This window comes from Leptinotarsa decemlineata, unplaced genomic scaffold (assembly GCF_025532065.1).
Source record: "Leptinotarsa decemlineata unplaced genomic scaffold, Ldec_3_MD MMD2_tig00000090_RagTag_RagTag, whole genome shotgun sequence".
NCBI lineage: Eukaryota > Metazoa > Arthropoda > Insecta > Coleoptera > Chrysomelidae > Leptinotarsa > Leptinotarsa decemlineata.
Window position 1 is genome coordinate 552,744 of NW_027412541.1, and position 25,825 is coordinate 578,568.

The following is a 25,825-nucleotide window of genomic DNA, read 5'->3' on the forward strand; positions in this document are numbered from 1 at the left end:
AGAATAAATTAGCTCTGTTTTTACCCTTCAATCGTTTAATGCAGGTACTAACTACAAAATAACAATAAAACCAGTTCACATTTATGACGATGTATCTCTGTAGTTGTTCGTAAAATAATTTTTTTGTTGCGAACTGGTTTATTTTGGGCAAAAAACCCAAGAAACATTTTTTGTTAAGAATGAAACAGGCTATCGGAAATACATTTTTAAATGGTAATCAAATAATAAGACAACCATGGGGTAAACCAAATGAATTACTGACTAAGTATCTTTTTGGCTCTTCGATTATTTCAAGGTACCGATGCGTCATCAATTTATGATCATAGAAATCACACACCCTGTATGTAACATCTCTTTCAGATGACAATTCGTTAACATTTGTCTTCTAATCATAGACCTATGTTATAGTGATGATCAATTATTACTCATAACAGTGGAAAGAAATAACCAGACAGCCGACACAATTTACCTATGCAAGACATGATATTGACAGTATCATTGTTTCATGTTATCGGGTATTGTTTTCGTCAGTTCTACAGTATTTTGCAGTGAAATATATTACAAAAATTGTTTTTTTCAAAGCCTAACGTCTCTTGGCAACATTACTTTCAAAGTAAGTACAATACAATGTGTTTTATTAATAAATGTTCTTTAATATTTCCAACCTCACAATTGACATTTGTGATTATAATTCCGCATTACCGGGATATTAACAAGAGTAATTGGGAGTGTGGAAACAATATTGATCAAAGCAATTTAATTTTTATATTCTTCAACACATATCATGTCAGGTTTGTTCTGGTTCTACAAAATTCAGGTCCCAGGACGTCAGGGTCATGCGCAGTTGATATATAGCGTTCTGGTTTATTGATGATAATTTCGGACGCCAATTGAAACAACTGAAATTGAAAATTATCATTCCATCAAATGTAAGTTAATCGAATTTAGTCTCTTTAACCTACTGCCTGTCTCCAATTTTGAAGTATTTTTCTGTTTCCGAATATGATTGATTGTGAATTTGCCTGATTTGGGATGGCAACTCGTCAATCTCAGTGTTTCTAAGAAGTCTCATATTTTGCATTTGTATGTGTATATACTGAGTGGTTACTGTAACCATCTCAAATTCAAAGATTTCATTCTTGATTTTTCCTAACGATACACCTGATCAGGTATTACACATGATTTACTCTTGAAAGCACTTCCTAAAAATATGAGGTTGTATTAATAAGTACTCAGGGATTCGATCGTTTTTTTTTTTCATAAATTTAATACAATTTTTGCGTAGATATTAGGGTAATTCGAGGAGAGATGGGCAGTGAGGTGAGATGGGCACAATATCCTCAAGCGGTTATTTAAAGAACTATTAACATTTCGTCCGCTGCTAGTTGGAGGAGCAGGCGCGGCCATTGTTGTAGAGTCGTTTTATAAGTCGTTGTGTCTATATTTTTATATTATTTACACTGTCAAGGTAAGGTTTCAAAATTTTTCGCTCATATTTTTAAAGATGTGTTACATTTTCGTTTTTACTGTGTTTTGAATAATTATGCTTTGGCATAACTAGGATGGGGCTGGATAATAATGTTAAATGCACTGGAGTCGCTTAACGAACATGTAAACCGTATGGCCGAGGTGCCCATCTCTCCTCAACAAAAAGGAGAGATGGGCATTAAAGGCACAAGGATAGTTGGGCAGGTGCACATCTATCCTCGATAACTGAGTTAGATTATATTCTGATATTTTTCTATTAGATGCCAACTGTGTATGTTCGGAAGGGAAACACACAAAAGCTTCCTGGACCGAGGAATCTCTGCAGGAGGCCATTGCCAAAGTAAGAGACGGGCAGAAGGTGCTTGCTATTGCAAAATTATATAGCATCCCCAGAACTATATTACAGAACAGACTTGAAAGTGGAATAAAATCAAAAGTTTCATTAGGGCCGCCTAGTCAACTAGGCGCAAAAGTGAAAACGAAAACTGTCAACTATATCAAAAAATTACAAGCGAGAGGGTTCGCACCAGACCGGAGGGCTGTGCGTGAAACGGCCTTCAGGATTGCGCAGGCACTTCAAATTAAAACTTCCTCCAGTGAGGATACTGGTCTTGCAGGTTTTCCCTGGTTTAATTCGTTTATGCGCAGAAACCCAAGTTTAAGAATAAGGCAGGCGGAGGGCCAGCTAAAAGATAAGGCTCTAAAAAAGAAATGAGACAGAAGGAAGTTGAAGAAAGAAAAAGAAAGAGAGCTTTTAACAAAGGAATTAAACAAAAGGAAGTTGAAGAAAAAGAGCGAGATAGAGCTTTGAAGAGAGAAATTAAGGAAAAGTAAGCGATGGAGAAAGGAAATAAAGAGAAGAAAAGGAGAAGAAAACTTTCTTATCAGTACGACGAGTCTGAATGTGATGAGGCCATTTCCTTACATGACGACGGTACTGACGAATGGGACGAAGAAGTTGAGGAAGTTGAAGAAGATGAGCCAAAAGAGTCGCAAGAGGGCACGTTTGTGGTAGTGAGAGTTTCTGGAAAAATGGCCTACCGTTTGCTCGTTGCCAAAATAATTTGTAAAAGTTCAGAAGGCTTGGAAGTCAAATTTTATAAAAGAGTAGAGATGTTAATGAAATTTAAGGAAACCGACGAGACGAATTATGCAGATGAAGAGGACGTTGAAGACCTTCACAACCGTACGAAAGTGAACACCAATGCCTTTACACACTTTGGCGATCACGGTCTTCAACCTCAGTTCATAGATGGCCCTACTATATTTCCAGCTAATGCTTGTGCCCTTATGTTTTGAGATTGTATTGAAATACTCTTGGAAGACCATATAAACATAATAAAGCATAACCATACTTACCTGGCGTGCCTAACGTCACAGTCAAGCCCAGTTCTCAGCTGGACACGTTAACAGAAGTCGTTACGAACAAGCAGCGGTCGTTGCGCTATTGTTTAGAGGACATATGCTAACACAGTCCTCGCCGCCTGCGCGTCACTATTGGCAGCGAAGGAAGAGCGATGCGTTACATCAAAGTCATCTACGTATCGAGATAGTTAAGGACACACCGATGAATACGCATTACACAGCCACACGCCGCGGAGTGAACATCTCGTTCTCCTACCGTAAAAGGGTTGCTGTTGTGACGTCACATCACTGACTTGGTGGGCTCACACCGATGGAACATTCATTACTTGGAGGATCTTTGAAGTATGCAGACGAACTAACTTGGCGGGTTCACACCGATAGAACATTCAATACTTGGTGGATCTTCGAAAGAGAGGGCGTTACCAATTTTTTTCCAAATGGAGAGGGGGATTTTAAAAATTGTTCCAATTGTCTATTCAACACTGTAATACTTTTGGAATTTCGAATTAGTCATTTCTGTGTAATCAGCAGTTTCACATTCGTTTTATGACAATGCAAACAAAATTTTGGAAGAAATATACTCAAGACGAATTCATCTACTGAATGATGGCGTTCACGATCACAACTCGTTATGCAGACGTGTGTTCATTCCGTACAAACTGGTACAGAGTACATATGAACGATAATGTCAAATCCTAACTTCACCGTGTATGTCAAACCCAGAACACTACTTCAATGTCGCCTTGTCCGCATATGAAGACTTCATCAAAGTCACCTTGTCGACATCGTGTGACGTATGTTGATATCATTTCAGAATTGAAAGTGTCTTGCGACCTCCACACCATCACAACTCGATGTGTTGACAGATGGTGATACGAGCAAGCAGTGTTCGTTGGAAATTCAGGGAGTGTAGAAGTGTGCATTCTCTGTCACGATAGGTACCATCCAAACTAATTAGGAAGGAGCACTAGTCAGTGGATCTTCGTGGTATGCAGACGTGTGTTTATTCTGTACAAACTGGTACAGAGTACACATGAAGGATAATGTCAAATATGTCAAATCCTAACATTACCATGTATGTCAAACCCACTACTTCAAAGTCGTCTTGTCTGAGTGTAAAGACATCTTCAAAGTCACCTTGTCGACATCGTGTGACGTATGTAGAGATCATTTCAATGTTGAAAGTGTAGCACGAAGATGTACTAACTTGGTGGGCTCACACCGATGGAACATTCATTACTTGGTGGATCTTTGAAGTATGCAGACGTATGTTTCTACATGGACAAGCACTTGATGAAACCCTGTACCGTGCATTCTCTCACACACACACACACATACACACACACAAACCAACCAAATGTAATTACATTATGTCACACACTCACACACACAAAATCTCATATGAAAGAAATTCTGAATGATCCATGCACCAGACACTTCAAGGTCACATCGCCTTGATGTTACTAAACAACAAAAAAAACAATTCAAACGTCATAGTGGTGGAGGGAGTAACACAGTCCTCGGCTGCCTGCGTGTCACCATCGATAGCGAGGCTAGAGCGATGCGTTACGTCACAGCCTTCACCGCATCGAGAGAGGTGAGGGCACACCGATGAATACGCATTACTGCCACACGTCGTGGAGTGAACATCTCGCTCTCCTACCGTTGAACGGTTACTGCTGTGACGACACACCACTACTAAGTTGGTGGCCTCACACCGATGGACACATGATGAAACCCTATATCGTGCATTCTCACACACACACACACAAACACACACACACACACACAAAATCTCATATGAAAAAGAATTCTGGACGATTCAGGCACCAGACACTTCAAGGTCATACGCTTCGACTTTACTGAACAACAAAAAGAGCAATCAATACGTCATAGTGGTGGGGAGAGGCTCAGAACCGGGAAAAAATTCTGAAGGATCCATGCACCAGACACTTCAAGGTCACATCGCTTTGCCTTCACTAAACAACAAAAAAAGTAATTGATACGTCATAGTGGTGGGGGAGGCTTAGAACCGGCTCAAATCTCCTACTCACCCTGTAGATTTTTTGAATTTTCCAGAATGGTATATTGATATTAGTAACGTCAATATTATTCAGTGTTTTTTGTACACTCATACTCTGTTTGAGAAATCAGCAAAATCGTGGGCTGATGCTTTTATGAACACGTTTGATTCGTATTCAAATTTCTTTCAAAAGCTTCTCTTGAGCAGTTTTAGGGTCTTACTAGGCAACATAGACTGAAATTCAGGCTCGAAACCGGAAAATATTATGAAGGAGATGAATCTTCTGTATTATATTTCAACAAGTGTGTAGCTAAAGCAAAATATTTGACACCTCCTTATCCTCAAGAATAACTCATTAGTACTTTGGCCCCCGAATATTGCTGCCACTTTGGTGGAAGCGAAAACCCTGCTCGAGGCTGTGGAACACCTTGGGCCCTCGCCTAAGCAGATCATTATTGTAATGACAGAAATAGTCATGGATCTGATCGGAAATCATTTCAAAACCAACGTTTGGGTGAAACAGATCATCAGCAAAATTTCACAAGGAAAAATTTTAGTGCCAAATTTTCTCGAGAGCATACTCCTCATACTCCTCCGTTTCAATTTTGGAAATGGAAGATTCAACTGATCCGTACACTTCGAAAAACGATCAAAGCCTTCAAATCAAGGCTCTGGAAGGGGCAAAATAGAGCCACAAACGTTATTCCAAATAATAATCCAGAGAAGGAATTGCTGGAGGAATGCGATTTCAACCCCTCCGTAAATTAGTTCACCTAAAATCGCAATGAAAATGTTCGGTTTGAACTTTGAAGCATTGAATGATACAGACAATACTGTATCATCAATTTCTGAAGTGGTCTGGGCACAACTCGAGGATTTCAAAAATGAAATTTCAGTCTTTCTTGCTTCCTTCAGAAGCAAACATGAAAAAGTAACAGCACAAATTCAAATCAATTCCGAAATAGACTCCAAACTATTCACCCATGTATTTCTTTTGATACCCGGTTTATTTTTTTGCCTGAAAAATGTCACAGAAAAATTTATTGTGAAGGAAATTTTATCTCCACACCATGCAAAAAGAGATTGGTTGTTGAATATTTCTGCTATAGTAAATGGTTCAGTCAACAAATTCTCACATGTCCATGATGTTTTTAACGCGGAGGAACCACTTGATATGGAGTCCCTTGTTTCGTCCAATGTTTTGTCTCTGTCTGAAAGAGAAAAATTGAAAATTTTATTGTTAAATTTCAAAAATGTTTTCTCAAATGTTCCTGGAAGAAGGAACCGTTATTAACATTCGATCAAATTTAAAGATGAGAGTGGTTTCTTCATTCTGCTATATTCTATCCCAATAGCACACAGGGATATTGTTTTTAGTGCAATCAAGCGAATGGAGGAATGGGGTATCATTGAGAGGGCCTCAACACCCTATCTATATCCCCTCATGACCACAGTCAAGAGAGATAATGTATCCGAATTTGTCTGGATGCTCGCCACCTAAACTCTGTGATGCTACCGGACAGGGGATTACCTCTACGTATTGAGGATATCATAAAAATGGTGTGCGGAAAAAACTACCTTTCGAAGATCGATTTGTCGAACTCATATTGGCAAATACCGCTGAAGAAAGAGGATAAAAAGTATTGTGGGTTCATGGTGGTTACGAAAACATACCAATGGTGCGTATTACCTTTTGGACTGGCCTTTGCAGTCAGTAGCTTCACCCGAGCAATTGACATCATTTTTGGATATGAGTTTTCAGGTTTCCTGGTAACTTTTAACAATGACTTGTTGGTGATGAGCAAAAATTTTGAGGAGCGCTTAGTACATCTAGAAAAAGTATTTTATTTTCTAGGCTCCAAGAGGCCGGCTTTACCGTGAAGGCATCGAAATGTAAATTTATCCAGCAAGATATGCGGTTTATGGGCTATGGGTTAGTCCACAGGGTGTTCAACCTGACCCGGAAAGAGTCGAAGCCATCGTAGATTATAAAGAACCAAGAAATATAAAGGAGGTGCAAAAATTCCTAGGTTTATGCAATTATGACAGAAGTTTCTTGCCTCGTTTTGCCGAGATTTCAGAACCGCTCACCTACCTGTTGCGTGAAAAGGATGCCTTTTGTTTTGGTAGTTCCCAAAATCGGGCTTTTCGATGTCTCAAAGAAGAGTTGGAGTCTGTCACTCTGCTATATCACCCAGACTTTTCCTTGCCCTGGCATGTTTTGACTGATGCCAGTGAAGTGGGAATAGCTGGCCAATTGTATCAAGAGCTTGATGGTCAGAAATGAGTTGTAGCATGGGCTAGTCGTCTCCTTATAGATCGGGAGCGCCGTTACCACGCAAATGAGAAGGAAGTTCTAGCAGGTGCATTCAACGTTGGAGGACTTACCCGATGGCAACTAAATTTATTTCGCACACCGACAGTATAACATTAACTTACTTGAATACTTCCAGACTGATGTCTCCCCGAATAACCCGTTGGGCTCTAGCTTGGCAAGAATTTTCTTTCGACATTGTCCATGTTTCGGGAAAGAAAAAATTTGTGGCCGATGCCATGTCAAGGTACGCTTGTACCCGTTTTCCAACACCACCAGACAAGTAGTTTCATATTTTTTCCCTACTGACTTTGCTTTCGTTTGTTCATGAGAGGTTGAAGAAAATTTGTGAGTTGCAGGTCTCCGACCAAAAATTTTCAATTATTAATAACAAGCTGAAAACGCAAGAGCACTTGAGTACCCGTTTTGTTATAAGTCGAGATATTTTATATAAAAAGGGTTCAAATGGTATGGATTTAAAGCTTTGTATTCCGAGAAGTCTTGTTCATGATATCGTGATTGCTTTTCATGAAACCTTTGGACACTTCAGGGTTTATGAGACATATTTGGCTTCACGTGGTGAAGTTTATTTTTCTAATATGAATCGCGAGATCAAGAAATACGTAAAAAATTATGATATTTGGCAAAAAGCAAGTCTTATCAAAGACTATTTACCCTTGCAAGGCATGATGCAGCGTATCTTGTCAGATAACGCGACGCAATTCACTTCTAAACACTGGAGGTCAACTATGCAAGAACTTGGAATGGAACTCACTTATATTTCTGTCCGCCACCCGTGTGCAAATCCAAGTGAAAGGATCATGCGCGAAATTGCTTGTATTCAGCGCACCTACTGTCATGAAAACCACCGTAGCTGGGCGGTGGATATAAAACTTTTCGAACGGTTTTTGAATTCCGTAGTGCATGAATCCATGGGTTTTGCACCTGAAACTTTGTTTCCCCCTCTCTCCCAACGAGATCCGTCAAGCCATTCAGCCAAATCAATCCTCGCTGAAGAAACGCTGAAGTCTCGTGTAGCTCGCAGGTCAGTGGCGTATCCTGGTCGGCTATATTCCTGTTTTCAAGTAGGAAATCCGGTACTACTGAAGGCGAACAACGTTTCGTCCGTGTTTCGCGCTGAAACCAAAAAATTTCACTGCTTTTTGAGGGCCCCTACAGGATCAAAAAGCAAATTCGGGATCATACTTTTCTGTTAGAGTTTTTGGAGCGAAGTGGTGAACGTGTAGTTTTTCATGCGAGCCACCTAAAACTGTATCATCACTTACCGCCATTATTGTTTTGTGTATATTAGGGTGTCCTGCCTTGGGGTCACTGAAGTCTCGTGTGTTGCTCACTGATATCACTATCTCCATAAAACGTTCTAATATATCCTGGTTTTCTCCTTAACACACTCACCTTAAAGGAAGGGGGTCGGATGTAGCAGATCTTTTTATATTGCTCCAGCCGGAAGTATAACCGGTCTACAAATGTTCCATGTATTTATGATTGCCTAATTCGACTGATGTTCGGGAGCAAACTAAAATTATTTCCTTTACGCTGGTACTGCGCTTCTACTGCTCTCATTGATACAGGGTGCAACGTATTCTACTCTGGTGGAAAAATGTTTTTAAGTTCGAATTGCAAAAACTAGTTGAATGCCAGAACGGAATTATCTGATTCTACGAGTGCTTTTTAGTGCTGATTTCTCATACAGAAACACCTCTGGTTATAAATGTGCCTGTGGTTTTATATAGCAAAATCTCAAAGATTCTGGCTTGTACCCGTATTTTTTGTAGCTACGTTAACCAAATTATGTAATCTTATATTTTCCCAAATTTTATCATATGAAATTTTTATTGTGACAATTGTGTTTTCCATTTAGAAAAATATGTATTTTTTGTAGCTTACGAGGTGAGTACTATTTCCTCTATCATTCTAAAGTTCCGGGATAACTCAGCTGGTTAAATAAACAGACAGTGGCTAAGGAACTCCAAAGACTTCCATTCCAAGAACCCACAAATACTCGGGAATCGTGCCGACCTGAGAATATACAACTGATCTTTCCAAAAAATTACTGAAAATTGGAAGCCACATTCTACTAATATTAAAAAAATTAGTGCTTCGGCTTTGCGAGCTGCTAAAATGGCATTTAGTGAAGCTGGAGAACGAAAAAACATACGGATACCTAGGATAATTCCAATCGAAGCAAAATCTGGAGGAGTTCTGCCACTCATACCTATATTCGCTGCCCTTTCAGCTTTGGGTTCGTTGGCAGGTGGAGCAGGCGCTATCTCAAAAACCGTAATAGATGCAAAAAATGAGGAAAAAAAAAACTAATAGAAGATTAGCGTCACAATAAAGCTATGGAAAATTTGGATTCTGGTTTGTACATTCACAAAACATCACGAGGATAAGGTTTGTTCCTAAAAAAACAGCATCAACGCAAAGGACGAGGTCTTTACTTGAAAAAGCGAAAAAACTTCTGTTGAAGCTACCCCATAGGATTCGGAAATTCAAAAATGTGCCCATCAATTGGAAATTCCGCATTTTCATGCGTGATACGTTGCCAACTTGTGGTCCTTGGTAACGAGAATGTGCTATTATAAACTTGGATTCCCAATTGAATACAGGCACTCATTGGGTAGCTTACATTAAAAACGTTAATGCTGTACAATATTTCGATAGCTTTGGTGATCTCAAACCTGATACGATATTTGCGTATAGTCAGTGGACATACTTGAAGACTGGCAATAAATCAAATCATCTAAGAGAACAATTCGTTCAGGCCAGTCTCAACACCCTACACAGTAGGTTAATGGACTGACACCTATCAGAAAACAACTACTCCCCCTGGCTAATACCACGAAGGGCGTTGGATTATATCCGACAGGTGTCAGTGCAGGATTCTTCACAGAAGTTATTCCTGCATATGCTGTTGGCGATACAACTGCCGCAATAGATTTTCAATTATTGGAACACACTTGCAGACCGGTTTCGGGCTATTTGGCCACTCGTCAGTGCAAGGTAGTGTATATCATCAACATAAAGTCGATGATTTCCGATAATTGAAAATCGAATTCCGTCAGAGTATCATTCCCCGAACTAAGCTGAAGACTACAACAAACAACAGGTTTGTCGTCGCCCCATCTGCCTGTGAACGAGGTAACCAACTGCATATCTGAAATTTGCCCAATTCCTCGTATAAGGAAAAAAATCTTTCACGTATAGTCAGTGGGCATACTTGAAGAGTGGCAATAAATCAAATCATCTAAGAGAACACATAGATAGCAACATTACGTTTGAAGCATTCTACAACGACAGACCATCTCATACGATATACAAATTTGCTGTTGATGTAGATCCAGGATACGCAATTGACGAAACGCCTAATCACCTCATTTACCTACATATTGCACATAGAGACGAAATAAACAATATTACGCTGCGAGTGCTCGACCAACATTCCAGGCTCATTGATTTTCGCAACAAAGAAATAATAATTCGTTTAGAATTGAAACGAAAGTACGGTACTGACTATCTATAAGAATAACGCATCACCATACGCTTCGTCAGTCTTCACTAAATAGTCGAAAACTATTAACAACAGAAAATAAATCATTTCTGAAAACTCTGGGTTATCCAATCAAGTATTCAACATTTTTCGAAAACCGCAAAACGATGAGTCCATACAAAAGGTAGAGTGACGTACCTACTATCCTTACGTCAAATCTTTTCTCAACAATGACGTCATTGAATTCAACATTAATCAATCCGATGCCTATGATACTTTGTACGATAGCTTGCTATTCATCAGCGGAAAAGTTGAGAGGACCAAGGGAGATGATCAATTGACCTTCGTGAACAATGCTGGTGGTTTCATGTTTCAATCTGCTACCTATGAACAGAATGGTAAAAAATTGGAAGCAGTTCGTGAAGTTGGAATCGTTAGTACTGTCAGAGGCTTCCTCACCTACACCGATGAAGATATCATACACTTGGCAATCTCAGGGTGGACATTCCCCAAGAGCTTCGGCATCATTCAAACTACATCTTCAACGTTCAACATACTAATACCTATCAAGCATTTCTTGAATATTCTCAATGATGATTATCAATGTGTTTCCTATAATGAACACACCATTCGATTAGTACGAGCTGGAGATGATAGCAACTGTTTCAAAATAGATGAGACTACTAATACAGTAGCATCAAAGACTGAAGTTGAGCTGGAAATTGAAAATATCGAACTGAAAGTTAAACGAATCTTCCCTCATAATCAAATCAAATTGCAACTTTTAAAAGCTATCCAAGTCGACACTCCTATTCTCATACCGTTCAGAAAATGGGAACTCCATATGCTGCCTGCTCTCACACAAGGTGCAAGAAATGAAATATGGGCCGTCAAGACTTTTTCGTTTCTCGAAAGCCCTCGCTATGTGATTGTATGTTTCCAAAAACATCGTGATTACACCAAAGTCAATGCTTATCCCAAGACCGTTGTGCGCTATGAAGAATAGCACCCTGCACAAGGTGGCCCTGCCTAGCAGTGTAGTCTCAATGCTCTGGCAGAGAGAGGAGCTGTGAACCGAACACAACGGATCTAAACAAGGCAAGTTGACAAAATCCCCCAAGTCAAGGTGTGAGTGACCGTGCTGAGGACTGAAAGGCAACAGGGTAAGCTGTCGAAAACGGTACCTCTGAGACACCAGGTCGCATCTCAGAGTATCAAGACCATACCGCGGCATGCGGGGCTCTGTCGCGACGGACTAAGATTCCCTAGCTACTGGTGGGATTCATATGTATTCAAAAAAAGTAAAAAAAGATACAGAGGCGATCACGCTCAAACACACACAAAAACCAAAAGGGCTTGATGCTAAGGCCCCATAGCAAGCACCTAAATACAAGGTTCTTGTATCCTCCCTAGAGGAGGTAGAACTACTATCGGATGAAGAAGTTAAAACTGCTCATTTAGGCGGAGCTTCGAGAATGAGGCTCAAAAAACACTTATAAAGTGGACTCGACTAAGAGGCTCGTCATAAGAGAAAACTTTCTGGAAAATCAGCAACCGAAAAAAGCCACAAGGCCGGTTACCAAGAAGAGCACATTCACAAAACGCCCTCACTTCAGCAGCAGCGCACCTCCACAACAAAGCCAGCTGAGGAAGAAACTAAGACAAGAAGGAGTTTCCTTCAAAGATGCCCTCACCTCAGTTAAGGTAGCTGAGGCAGATGCGGGGTTTCCAAAGAATAAAATGAGTTCGGAGAGGCTAGCAAAAGTCCAGGACTCAATTTCTGAAGCCCACGACGAAATCCCACCAGAGGGACCTCAAGTGCGTTTTGCAAAATGCACACATTAACCGGGTTACCTGGTTATGACGTGCGCAGATCGCACAAGTGCAGACTAACTCAGAGATGTTATACCCACCATAAAGCCCTGGGAAAGGGCAACCCTGAAGGTAATGGAAGGGAAGGATATTCCAGAAGCAATCGGCTGCACCACCTACATCCCGGACGATAGAGGACAAAGGCCGGAAGCGGAAAAAAATCTGCGAAGGCTAGAAGTCGCAAATCACGGGCTCAACACAGATCTGTGAACGGTGTGGGGTGAAACTCCATTGTAAGAAGGTGCAAAAAAACCTCGCGCTTGTATTGTATATAGTAATAGGGTAAACTGCACACTAATCCCGGTGCTCTGCACCGCTGATATTGTTACAGCTATCCTGACCACGCCAACAGGGGAAGGCACTAGAAGCTGGTTAGTAAGCTCAGCATATCTTCCAGGCGAGGAGATCTGTCTACCACCGCAATTAGGCGAAGTAATCGCATACGCGACAGAGCAAACCTCCAACTCATCATAGGATGCGATGCAAATGCACACCATATATTATGGGGAAGCACGGACATCAACACAAGAGGTGAGTCATTACTAGATTTCATACTGAAAAAAAGGCTATTAAGAGCCAACGTAGGTAACAAACCAACATTTGTCACCGTAGCGAGGAAAGAGTTACTAGATATCACACTTTCTTCGGAAAAAGCATGTAACAATAAAGACAATTAGCATGTGTCAGAGGAGCCTTCATGCTCCGACCATAGACAGATTAGGTTTGACCTAGTCACCCCCCTCCTCGAACATCAATCACTTATCGTAACCCTTGAGAGACAAACTGGAGAGGATACTTATTGTCACTCAACGAGGCTCTCGAAGGTGAGGTGATTGAAATAGAGAACGATAAAATCCTTGAAAGGGCAGTGACAAAAGTAAGCGAGGCAATAATTGCATCTTACGAGGCAAACTGTCCGGAGAAAACAAGGCAACAGTTTAACAAAACAGTCTGGTGGAACAAATATTTAGAAATCCTCCGAAGGGAAGTGCGGAGGCTATTTAACAAAGCTAAAATCAACCAAGACTGGACGGAATACAAGGCTACACTCTCACAGTATAATAAAGAAATCAGAAAGGCTAAGAGGCAATCGTGGAGGAAATTTTGTGAATAGGTAATGGATACCCCTACTTGTTCGAGAACCCACAGAGTGCTAGCTAAGGAGGGTACTATAAACCAGGTAGGGTTCCTAAAAAAGGACGATGATACCTACACGACAGCATTTTGGGAAAGCATAGAAATGCTCATCAAGGCACACTTTCCGGCCGCAACAATTCTGAAAGGCCCAGTGGCAGTGCACTGTCCGCAAAGCAAGCCGAATAGGCTAAATGCCTCGGACTGGAGACTAGCTACTGAGATAACAAGGCCAAATAGAATTGGGTGGGCTATAAGTAAATTCCAGCCATATAAATCTCCAGTAGAGGACGGAATATATCCCATCCTTCTTCAAAAGGGGCAGGAATCACTGATTCCATACTTATGTAGAATATATAAGGCTTGCATAGTCATGACATACATATCGAATGAGTGGCAAAAAGGCAGAGTCATCTACATACCCAAGATAGGTATGGTCATAGTCACAGCTAGAGTTAGCAAGGGGTGTCCACAAGGAGAAGTATTATCGCCCCTACTGTGGGCTATCCTAGTGGACGAACTACAAATGAGGCTAAAATTCAAAGGCATGCATTGTTTAGGATATGCCGACGACCTCGCGATTATCGTAAGAGGCAAATTCGCAAGAACTGTCTCGGAGCACAAACAACCGGCTCTAAACATAATGAATAAATGGTGTCAGGAGGAGGAACTAACAGTAAACCCTCTCAAAACTACATAAGTAGTCTTTACAAAAAAGAAAGTACTTAGAGGGCTGAAGCCACCAGTACTGCACGGGGTAGAAATTCAAATTGCATAAGAGGCAAAATACTTGGGAGTCATTTTTGACCACAAGTTGACATATAATCAACACCTACAAAAAATAATCCAAGAAAGCACGATAGCCTTTAAATTGTGTAGAAGGATGTGCGGAAAAAATTGGGGTTTTCAATCAAAAATTACCATATGGCTATATACCAGGGTTATCTTACCCATGATAGCATATGGCTCGGTGGTATGGTGGCCAGAGACTCAGCAGGTAGGGGAGATTCGAAGGCTAAGTGGCATTCAAAGGCAAGCTTGCCTGGCTGCTGCCGGGCGCTATGAGAACCACCCCAACAGCGGCATTAGAAGTCTTGCTGAACCCAACGCCACTACATCTATATATTCAAGGGGAAGCCAGGTCATTCATCAGTAGACTGACCAGAGGGCAAATGCCTATAAGCATGCTGCACGGTAAGAGGTACAACGAGCTAAACAAAGAGTTGGAAAACGACCCCATAATGGAAATGCCATCGGATGAGATGCTTTCCCAGTATAGCTTCGGAAAAAACTTCAAAACAATCATAACAGGCAGAGAGGCATGTAAGGGAGGACCTCCAATGAATGCAGAGATTGCCTGTTACACACACGGCTCAAAAACTGAAGAAGGTGTAGGAGCAGGAATCTCTATAACTAAACCAAAGACAAAAGTCTCACTAAGCTTAGGTGAAGAAGTGACGATATTCCAGGCAGAAACGGCAGCAATACGTCACTGCGCAGAAGAGTTACTAAGGCAAGAGTTCAAGGAAAAGACTATTGCAATATACTCTGATAGCCAAGCAGCTATAAAAGCAATTAGCTTCATGCAGGTCAATTCCAAACTGGTCTGGAACTGCCTAGAAGAGCTACAAGAACTAGGTAGTCAAAACAGACTGTCATTAGCCTGGGTACCAGGCCACATAGGATACAAGGGCAACGAAGAGGCTGAGTCACTAGCACGAGAAGGAGCACGTGTTACGTTTCAATTTAGCACTAGATCAAACTGCTCTTATGTGACCTTTCAAAACACTACCTTACCTTTTAAGATTTTTATTCAAAGGATATTAACAATGTAATTAAGTTACATTTAACATCATAGTAATGGGAATCTTCCGTTCCATAGAAAACTATACCTGAAATGTACAAGAATAAATGTATGCTCCCTGACTAACTGCTTTGACCAGTACTTACACATTCTCCTATTGCCAATCGACGTTGGAGATCCGAAAATTCCTCGCTAGGTTGAAATAGTTGTTATTGTTTGTTTCTCAGTTTACTTCGCCTATCATTTTTCAGCCGTTGCCTGCCTTATTCTCTATACCTTTCCGAGAATATTTCTTGCATAGATTGTTATTCATCACTTCCAAAGGATTACTTACATATTAGAGCCATATCGCCTGAAAAACAATACTAGTTAGCTCTGGTTTCTGAATACTGTTTGATATTTTCGATAAATATTCTGCATAATATGAATGTTCAAATATTCGTACTGAATGGGAAAGATGTGGCGACTTACCTTATATGTTTCTATTCCATCGCATGAATAAGGATTGGTAAATAGTTGAAAATAGGTTGGAACAATATTTTGTAAACATTCGTAAACAAGGTTAGGAGACAGCTGTTGGTTGACATCTGCCGAACTTTCGTAGTGTCGTTCCGTCGACTTACACCGAACTAGTTCTACAGTTGTTCACGGGTGAGAGATTGATCGGCTACTCAAGTTGTCAAGGGTTGTTTTAGGGTTGCATTGCTTTGAGAAGGAGTTTTGATGGGTCATGGACTTGTTGATGATGTCTCAAGTGGCTGTGGCGGAATTGATAGATTTATGATGTTGTGCACAGCGCCCCCTTGGTGCTTGTAGGTTGGACGCACTGTGGCAACAACGGGTTAGCTGTCAGATGTGGCAGTCTCTTAGTATTCGGAAGTTGGCCTTCGATGAGTTTGGTTCGGAGTTCAAGCGTACCATCAGACTGATTGTAGGATATATATGGTTGTATTTGTGCCATCCTTCACGGGGATTATTTCTATAAGTCAGGATTGTATAGTGGAAGACTGATTGGTCATTTTGGTGTGGATATTTGCAGTCTGAAACTTAAGCTCTTTTGAGGATTTGTGGTGGTTACCGAACTCGTGCCAGGTGGAAGGATTTCCGAAATTAGGTATGTCTGAATCACTGTCGCATCTCTCATGTGGTCTCAGCTATGATATCACCTCTTCAATTCTACAACCTTCGTTTCTCGTCTCTAGATTCATAAGAAACAGAAGGCCCTTAGTCACTCATCAAGTCCCAGTAGGACTTAGTTGTAAGGAGTGTTAGTACTGTACAAGTTGTCATCATGAGAGTTGCATTCGTAGATATTCAGGGATTTATTGTAAATGGACTGTTCATCCCTAAAGAACTCACCATCGAAATTGGGTTTAAACGGAGCCATTATATGTTCATGCCTCCACAACCGTTTGCCGCATTAAATAATTAAGACAAAAAAACCGCATCTTATCTGGAAAGAAATATCCATGGTATTCGGTACTGTGATGGAGTTATCGACTATTTCAAATTGAACAAAATCCAAGTTGCTGAATGCTGCCAACTACATTTACGTTCGTGGTGAGCAAAAATCAGAATTTTTGCGGCAGGAATGTATAACTTCCGTAGTTTATCCTATAATCATTGATGTTTGTAAATTTGATGGAACACCTTATGCAACTGGAAAGATGTAAATCCATGTCATGCTAATGGACAATTTTCGTGTACTGAAAGAAATGTGGAACATCTACGCCAATGGTTTTTGAACACGATATTTCCTTCATGATTCGACATGGAGATACTATGCAAAATCATAAGTTACCGATATGCTTCCGACAGCTTCAGATATATCATCCGCTTGTGAAAAAATCGATGATTCCATCGATAAACACATCGATCGCTACGATATATATGCGGAGATTATAGAAAAATGGACCAATCGGAAGAAGATACTGATGGATTTCATAACTACTGCTTAAACGTCCACAACTAAATATGGTGAACACTACAAAAGTTGCCCCTGGTTAAATCCCAATACTCAATGCGGTCCTGATACATGTGAATGCGCATTCATATTTCAATATATATCAGAATCTGAAATGTTATAATCAACACTTTTATTATTATTATTATTATTATGAATATCATGAAAAACTGTATGACTATTTGTATTTTCAATAAAAAAAATCTATTGAAACACACCCTGTATATACCTTTTTTCTTCATCTACACATTAATTTTCCTCCTTCCGATGTGCTGCACGTCACACCATCTGTGTTTATATGCAAGCAAAATTAAAATCTTCTTGATCCACTTCTCCTGATGATGTCAACTTGGTTAACGAAGATGCTGCTCAGTGTCCTTCTGGCATCTTTGATCGCATGCTTAAACGATAGAGCCCCGTTAAACTGACATGTTTTGTCTTAAATGATACACCCAGTATACCTCGATTACAGCAATTTTTTTACGTTGGTAGCCATGTTTTTTTCTTGAACGCTGTACTGAATGCCTGCCGTCATGTTTTTTTCTTCAAGCCGATTTTTCCGACATTATCATTATTATAACATCATTGTTAGCACGCAACCGTGTTGCTAGCACGCTCAATTTTTTACGTGTCAACTTAAACAGCTCTTACTGCCCTTCAACATGTCGGATCTCACGTTGGAACATTAGACTCTGGTAATCATCGCCGTTGACGACATCATTTCTCCCACGCTTAATTTCAAAAAACCGGCAACGCCTCATAAGTCACATAAACAACGCTCTATTTCACATCCGACAACACCGAACTGTTTGCGCTGATATCTTTGAAACGGATCAGCTCAATACCACCTCCACTCTCTCACACTCATATGACAAACCGACCCGACTTTTATTGCTGCCAAACAAACCATTTTCCTGTTTGAGTAAAGAAGATCGTTGTATTTCTCCGGCTTTGTGGAATATAATCAATTGGATGCCATCCTCATGGAAAATCTACACGATATCGATATCGTTCATGTGCGAGGACATCAAAAACATGACTATCCAATTTCGAAATTTCACGAGTTAGATATACCTACAAACGTTGTGAATTTAGAGGAGTACTACCATACATCGTGGATGGTTCCCACATTCGACAACAACAACGAAGGTGTCTCACCCTGTATGCACCACATTAACAACCGAACCAAATATAATTGCAGTCTCCAAAATGCAGATATTTTATACAAATGGCTTTATAATATATTACCAAAATGAAAATGTATAATGAATATTCAAAATGTTTCGTTCCTTTCTTTTAGCAAACTTCACCACCTGATGATGATAATGAAAACAAAAATGTTGCACTAAATCCCTTCATAACCTCCTCCCACTTCCCCCTTCCCATTTACCCCCTAATATTTGGCAATGTTGCACAGCCGAGTCAAATATAATTACAATATCCGAAATGCAGATATTCGATACAAAAGACTTTATTATTAACTGCCTACGTGTTCTCCAGTAAAAATTGTGACGTTAGAATACCCGCAATCCCCTGCCATTTCCAATAATCACAAAGTTAGCCTCCTATGCTTTCAACACTTTTGCAAATGCCTAATTATGTTTCTTGACATCGAGAGGAATCCATTGATGTCGAAATTATCGAAATCGGACGGCCGGAAGTGAAAATTGGGAGTTACCATTTTATTGTAGATTTGAACTCTACACGATATGGCCATTTCGAATTCACCATTACTTTGCTTCTATCTCAATTTTTATAAACCGGAAGTGTTTATTTTTCGATGAATCGTACAGATCAGAAACTTTATTAATTCATAATAATTCACATTCATCAATGACAAATGATGCCTGGCATGTTGGATCCCACGAAAAAAATATTAGACCCTCCTAACCTTTCATGTTGCGCGCGCGCCATCTATGTTTTATCTCCGTCATCTCCTGATGATGCCAACTTGGATGTTTTTTTCTTGCATGTTGGCAGCCATGTTTTTTTCTTCACTTCACTTCACTAATTCTCAACACTATAATTCCACACACTGCACTATTACTTCGCTTATATATCCGTACTCGCATTGAATCACGTATGACGTGCTCGACAGAGCTCTTATATATTCCGCAGTAACGGCATAAGCAGTGTTGCCAATGTAAGATGTCAAAATTACTTACTTTGAGCTGCCGTAATACTCATATTTTCACGCCCTTATTTGGTATTCCTCACAAAATCCTCACATTGTTCGGGAAAGGGGGATCAATCCCCCTTGATCCCCCCTGGCTACGGCCTTGACGCTGCAAACACATTGCATACCTTGCTTCTGTTAGTTGAATTTCCGGTGTCACAGAACCGGCTTTGTTCATCTACTGTTTTTCTATTGTATTTTTGCAACACATGACACAACAATAAAAGTCACTTATATTTTGCAATTTTTATTATTCTCAAAAAGTTGAATAAGTTTCAATATTCAGAATTATCCAATGTAACCATCGAGAGCAGTTTATCATACACTCGCTATGAAATAGTTAATTTTTTCCGTAGAATCCGTATTTTATTCCGAACGTAATATGAATTTCATATTGGTCTCCGTTCGATAGGATATATAATCCCCCTAGAGTAGTTTCATTCATGAAATATACAAAATATTCCCAATAGCTTCATAAAACTCGGATATGGTAGAAACCATTATCGGCGAAACATGCTAGCGTGCAATCGGTAGTCTGCCGAAAATAATTATTCACTATAGTTTTTCAAATAAATGATGCTATTTCTTGTACTGGCGGAGAAAATTTCAGAATATGACTAAGAGTGGGGGTTGTTACCCCCCCCTCAAACGCCAACCAAGAGGCACCTCCGATTGTTATCAGAGCGGTGCTTCTTGGCGTTCATTGCGACGTAGTAGAAAGATATAGTCGAGCGCGCGGCTGAATTATAAAAAGAATATTGATTGTAGATAGTGAATGTGAAATAATAATAATAATGATGAAAAAAAAATAGAAGAATATGGCGACTGCATTTCAAGCGGTTGCTCTCAAATGTAGCATACCAGGTCATCAGGCAGAGAAAAAAACGCATCATTGGGGATATAGGGATTCAAAATACATCATTAGAAGCAAAAACATGGCGGCAATGCAATAAGTATACAGGGGAGTATCAAAATATTGTTTTCGAGACAGCACAATCGTCAAAGGAAACATTTGGATGATACTCGCTTGTATCATATGTGTAGTAGTTCTTTCATTTTAACGTGCGATTCCAATGGGAGACGTATACAGGTTGTCTCCAATTGTTTTCAATATTTGAACGTTTGAGTTCGCGGCAATAAATTTAAGATATATTCCCTGTGATTACAATAAATCGCATTTGTTGTATACCATTCTGAAATATATTTTTTTATTTGTGAAATGTATGCCAATGTGTTTGTCGAAAACTTTCAGTGCTAACATAGTAGAATTTTTCAATAATGATGTTGGAGTTTTCAAACCACTCTCATATTTCAAATCGTAATTTTTCAAGATAACAAAAGCTCTTCTTCTTTGTCGATGTCTTCGGAAACTTTCAAACTAAATAATAAGTAGACGAAAGCAAATATATATTTACAATTAACCTGAGGTTACTATCATAAGTGAAAACGTTGAATTCTGCCGTGTTTTATCGGTTTTACAAGGATTCTGACTAAGCTCTCTACAAGAAAAGTCCATATGGCAAAGATTTTGTAATTGAAACCAACTTTTCGTGCCTACTGGAAAAGTTTGGTAGATAGAATTTTCAGAAAAAAAAATTAATGTATTATGGAGGTTAATATTTTTTCTTCGGTATACCGTGTACCGCTGTAGTCACAATGATTTTTTTTCCTTAATTCCACATTTTTATCCCTATCGTAAAGTGAGGAGACACGCTCCTAAAATGTAGACAGTTTCCTTTCGCCAACCCCAATCTCTCACACATCAATAACTGTCCTTCAATCCATAACTCGGCCAGATGGGGATGAAGAGACGCGGGGGAACATTATCTGTGATTAGCCGTGGCGCTATCGAACATCGTTACTGTAGCGTCCTCTAAATGAAATCCTGAAGGAAAGAACGGAAAGCTTTCAACTTCAACCTAATTAATTGGCGGTCCTCAAATTGGTTTGTCTTTCTCTTCGAAACGCATGGGAGTATATCAGCCTTTGATGTAATGTATCAGGGGCGGAATATCAAGTGATCTAGCGGGTCATTCGAATTGACGACGATGGTCATATCTATCGATTTCAGCAAGATAGGGCACCTCTTCATTATGAAAGGTTATTTAGAAAGTTAGATGATAATTATTCTAACCAGCGGATAGGCTGACTTACTTCCTCAAAAACTCCCGCAGCATATGATCTCCGCAAAAATTTTTGTATTCATATACATGAAGTATACACATCTGCAATCCATTTCTCTATACTTGTATTCGCAAGTGAACTCAAAGTGATTTTATATATTGAAAGATAAAATATTTATCGTTTGCAGATTCTCAATGACTCCCTTTGAAGCTGCTGATAGTTATAATTCAAAATGATGTGATTTTCATAACTGATTATTATTGAATATTCAATTGAAAGTACCCATTTTCATTTAAAAAAATTATAGCATCCTCTTGGTGACAAATGATGCATACTTATTGTTTCTCTTATTAAAATGATGTCTTGTTACGTAAACTTTGTACGACATCGAATAATTTCTCTTTTCAACAATTGAAAGGAGAGGAAACTTTTTACGACCGAACTGTATGAGATATATTTAGAAAATTCAAACTGTTTTATATTCAATACGCTTACGAATAATAACTCATTTTATATGATGATCAAATTTATTAATTTCATTTTACTGTTCCCTAATACTTTAATAGCAGTTTATGAGACACAGTCCCCTTATAAACCGCCATCCATATAGGATTCATAATTATTTGATTTATCAAATCTCTCAAATTGACCTACCTTTATAGACTCATGCAATAAATTTTCGAATGTTCACGGCGATGTGAAATTTTCTCATCATATACTGAGCATGTTCGAATTATTTCTGGAAATTTTTTCTTGCTCTCAAATATTTCGTAACCTTGCAAAAAATCACGGAATAGTTCATTATCACTTCTGATCATTCAGGAAAGGTTTTAGAGAATGTCAGGCGTTCAAGCACCTGAGTATTCCACATTTTGATGAAGAAACCTTCAACGAATGAAATCGCATAATTCAGAATTTTTATCAAATTTGAATTTGCATTTTAATGCTTTTTCACTTCTTCGGTTGACGACTTATTTATTTTGTGGAAATTCATGTTCACTGAGGATACACTACAAAAACACACTTTTGTCTATTTTCCACTATATTTCTTTATTGTTGACCGGTTTCGGCTATTATACCATATTATACCAAAACTTAGTTTTGAAAATGGTATAATAGCCGAAACCGGTCAACAATAAAGAAATATAGTGGAAAATAGACAAAAGTGTGTTTTTGTATTGTATCCTCAGTAATGCTTTTTGTAGATATTAAAATGTATATTTGAAATATGTTCAACGATATGTTCAAAAGGATTATTATTTGTAGAAGATTTGACTTTGATGATTTTCTACATTCTACAGTATGTCTCTAGAACTTCAAAAACATCTGAATGTTTTTTATTTGAAGTCGTGTTCAAATATTTATTCCATTGTGAATACGAACTTGTTATAAAATAGTTTTGTGGTGTAAATCGTACTCATAATCAGGAAAAAAAATGAAAACGATTTTCACTTCAATCCCGTTCCTCCTCAATCTTTTTTGTTCGAATTCTCCTTCAATTTAGTTTATCGTGTATAGTTTTCAAAGACGCATGAACAAATAATTGCTAGAATGACTCATTCTAGTGTTAGGAAAAAACATTTGAGACATTTTTCATCGAATGGAATCCTTTGGAAAAGTTGTTTAAATCTGTCAGAATTCTCATATATCGAATATCACATTATCCATTCATGAATGAATTATGATTCGTTCATTTCATTTTCGATTCTTCTAAGCTATGGCTTAGTAGTAAATTCACAAATGCTTTTCGAAAAAATAAAAATATTTTCCTTTACGGAAAATAATTATTTGGAAAAGTTATTTGAAATCTACTCAAATAAGTTTATCTCGAATATTATTCAAATCAGAACTGAAAGTAGGATGTTTGAAGGTGATTGACAATGTTTCATGCTGAATTTCACTAGTTCGGACTTCCATTGTCTACTATATAAAATGATTCGAAATCCCTGAAACAACTAAAAAAGAAGAATTGAGTATGAATAGCTGAAAATAACAATTATATTGAACAAAATAAACCTGAAATGAAATAATAGTGAAATAAAATACAAGTAAAAATAGAACAATTGAATAAATAAAAATAAAGAAATGAAAAAAGAAAATAAAAATAAAAATGAAAAGTGGAGTCATCACCCGAAGACGATTGTAGATATTAACAATCGAAACGTCGTGAACTAACGTGACTTGGAATCTCTCCACTTTTTATTTATTATGACTGGTCATCACCCGAAGACGATTGTAGATACTAACAATCGAAACGTCGTGAACTAACGTGACTTGGAATCCCTCCACTTTTTATTTTTATTTATTCAATTGTTCTATTTCTACTTGTATTTTATTTCACAATTATTTCATTTCAGATTTATTTTGGTTAATATAATTGTTATTTTCAGCTATTCATACTCAATTCTTCTTTTTTAGTTGTTTCAGAGATTTCAAATCATTTTATATAGTAGACAATGGAAGTCCGAACTAGTGAAATTGAAAGTAGGATGTATCACTTCAACATTAACCAACCCTACATCCATTTTTTTTTGGGACAAGAAAGATTTTAGCTTTCATCTTCTCCATAATGATATGCGTTTACTCAACCACTGTATTGACTCGAAATAACATCAGAACGTGCCCCGACATGACAGAATAGTCTGCACACTCGCCGTCACGTCAGAGAGCATCACAACACACCACAACATAATAATGTAATTCCGGCTTAAATATGGAAGTTTGTGAGTATGTATGTATGTTTGCGACTCTTTCACGCCCAAACACTGAACGGATTTACATGAAACTTTATATAAATACAGCTTATGTATCAGAATAACATATAGGATACAATTCACAAAGGTTTTGTGTGATTTTGGTTATAATATAACGATAAGTATTGAGTAAGTCGCAAAAATTCTTGTTTCCTGAGAGTTATCTTGGCGTGCGCTGCCTATACCGTTGGAGTTACATGCATGTTATATGGTTCACACTGAATTTATATTTTTAAAAACAAACTTTATTGAATATAATATTTACAATAAAGTATTAAATATTACAAAAATGATTCAAGATTTCGATGAACTTGGATAGTCACGAAGTGATTCAAGAATGAGGCGTCCTCTTGTTTTCCCATATTTATAGGACCAGGAACTGCTGATGTAGATATGCGTTTCTTCGAATGTTCTAGAAAAACCTTGGAAATGTGCTGAATATGCTGAGTCATTTCCTGGGTAACTGCGTAGAGGCTGATGCAATGTTTGTTTATTATGGTGCAATCCTTGGACAAAGGGTGCATTGATTTTTCTAATATAACATGCATATAATGTACCGTAAGATTGTTTATCTGAGAGCAGTGAGGGCAGAAGTCGTTGACGGTTGTGCTGATTTTGCGAATTACTTTACAGCTATTACTCGAAGCAATTCATTACTTATAGACGAAGAGCCAGTGACCAAATTTCAGTTGTTATTTCAGAAGTCATGAAAATTTACTGACTCAATGTTTAATATCTGCTCGATAATAGAAATTACTTCTGGCAGCCCCCAATGGCCTGGGTAAATTACCCTAAAATTTTAAAGAGGGTAGAAAATAAGAATTATTTTAGTAAAAGTATCAGTCATTAAATTTATGCAGATTATTTTTAAAAGTATACTGAACGTATAAAAAATTAGCCAGAATATTTTCGTCCCTCCTAATTATTGACAGAACGCTTTAAATATTTATAAAAAATAGGTTGAGTTTTGTTATTTCATTAATCTTCAAATTTTAACACAATGCAGAAAATATTTATAGAATATATATTATTGCACTTCACTTCGCATCATCACTTACTATCTGCCAGAGGGAAAAACGTTCCCGTGCGAGCGCGAGCGAGACAGCTTCATTCATATCTATGAGTTGAAAAGAGAGCGCATATTGGGCCTCATTGAAGATATTTTTGGGAAAGAAAGTTTTTGGCTTTCTACTACTCCATCTGATACAAAAAAAGGGGATGAGAGAATCTTCCAAAGAAAGGAAGAAAGTAATCAATTTCAAAATAAGTAACTCTATACATGGATGTGTAGATCATGC

At 38.5% G+C, this 25,825-nt stretch overlaps 1 protein-coding gene and 1 long non-coding RNA gene across 2 annotated transcripts in view; both read left to right on the forward strand.

Annotated features, from left to right (window-relative positions):
- LOC141481165 (uncharacterized) overlaps positions 1 to 25,825 on the forward strand; it is a 179,316-nt gene that overhangs the window by 81,017 nt on the left and 72,474 nt on the right. The gene's annotated exons all lie outside the window — the stretch shown is intronic.
- Positions 472 to 25,825, forward strand: part of LOC141481164 (uncharacterized) — a 32,233-nt gene continuing 6,879 nt past the window's right edge. Inside the window, exon 1 of the mRNA XM_074172286.1 lies at positions 472 to 13,104. Within this exon, the coding sequence (XP_074028387.1) occupies positions 2,326 to 2,787 (462 nt within the window). The 5' untranslated portion in view covers positions 472 to 2,325 and the 3' untranslated portion in view covers positions 2,788 to 13,104. The remainder of the gene's footprint in view (positions 13,105 to 25,825) is intronic.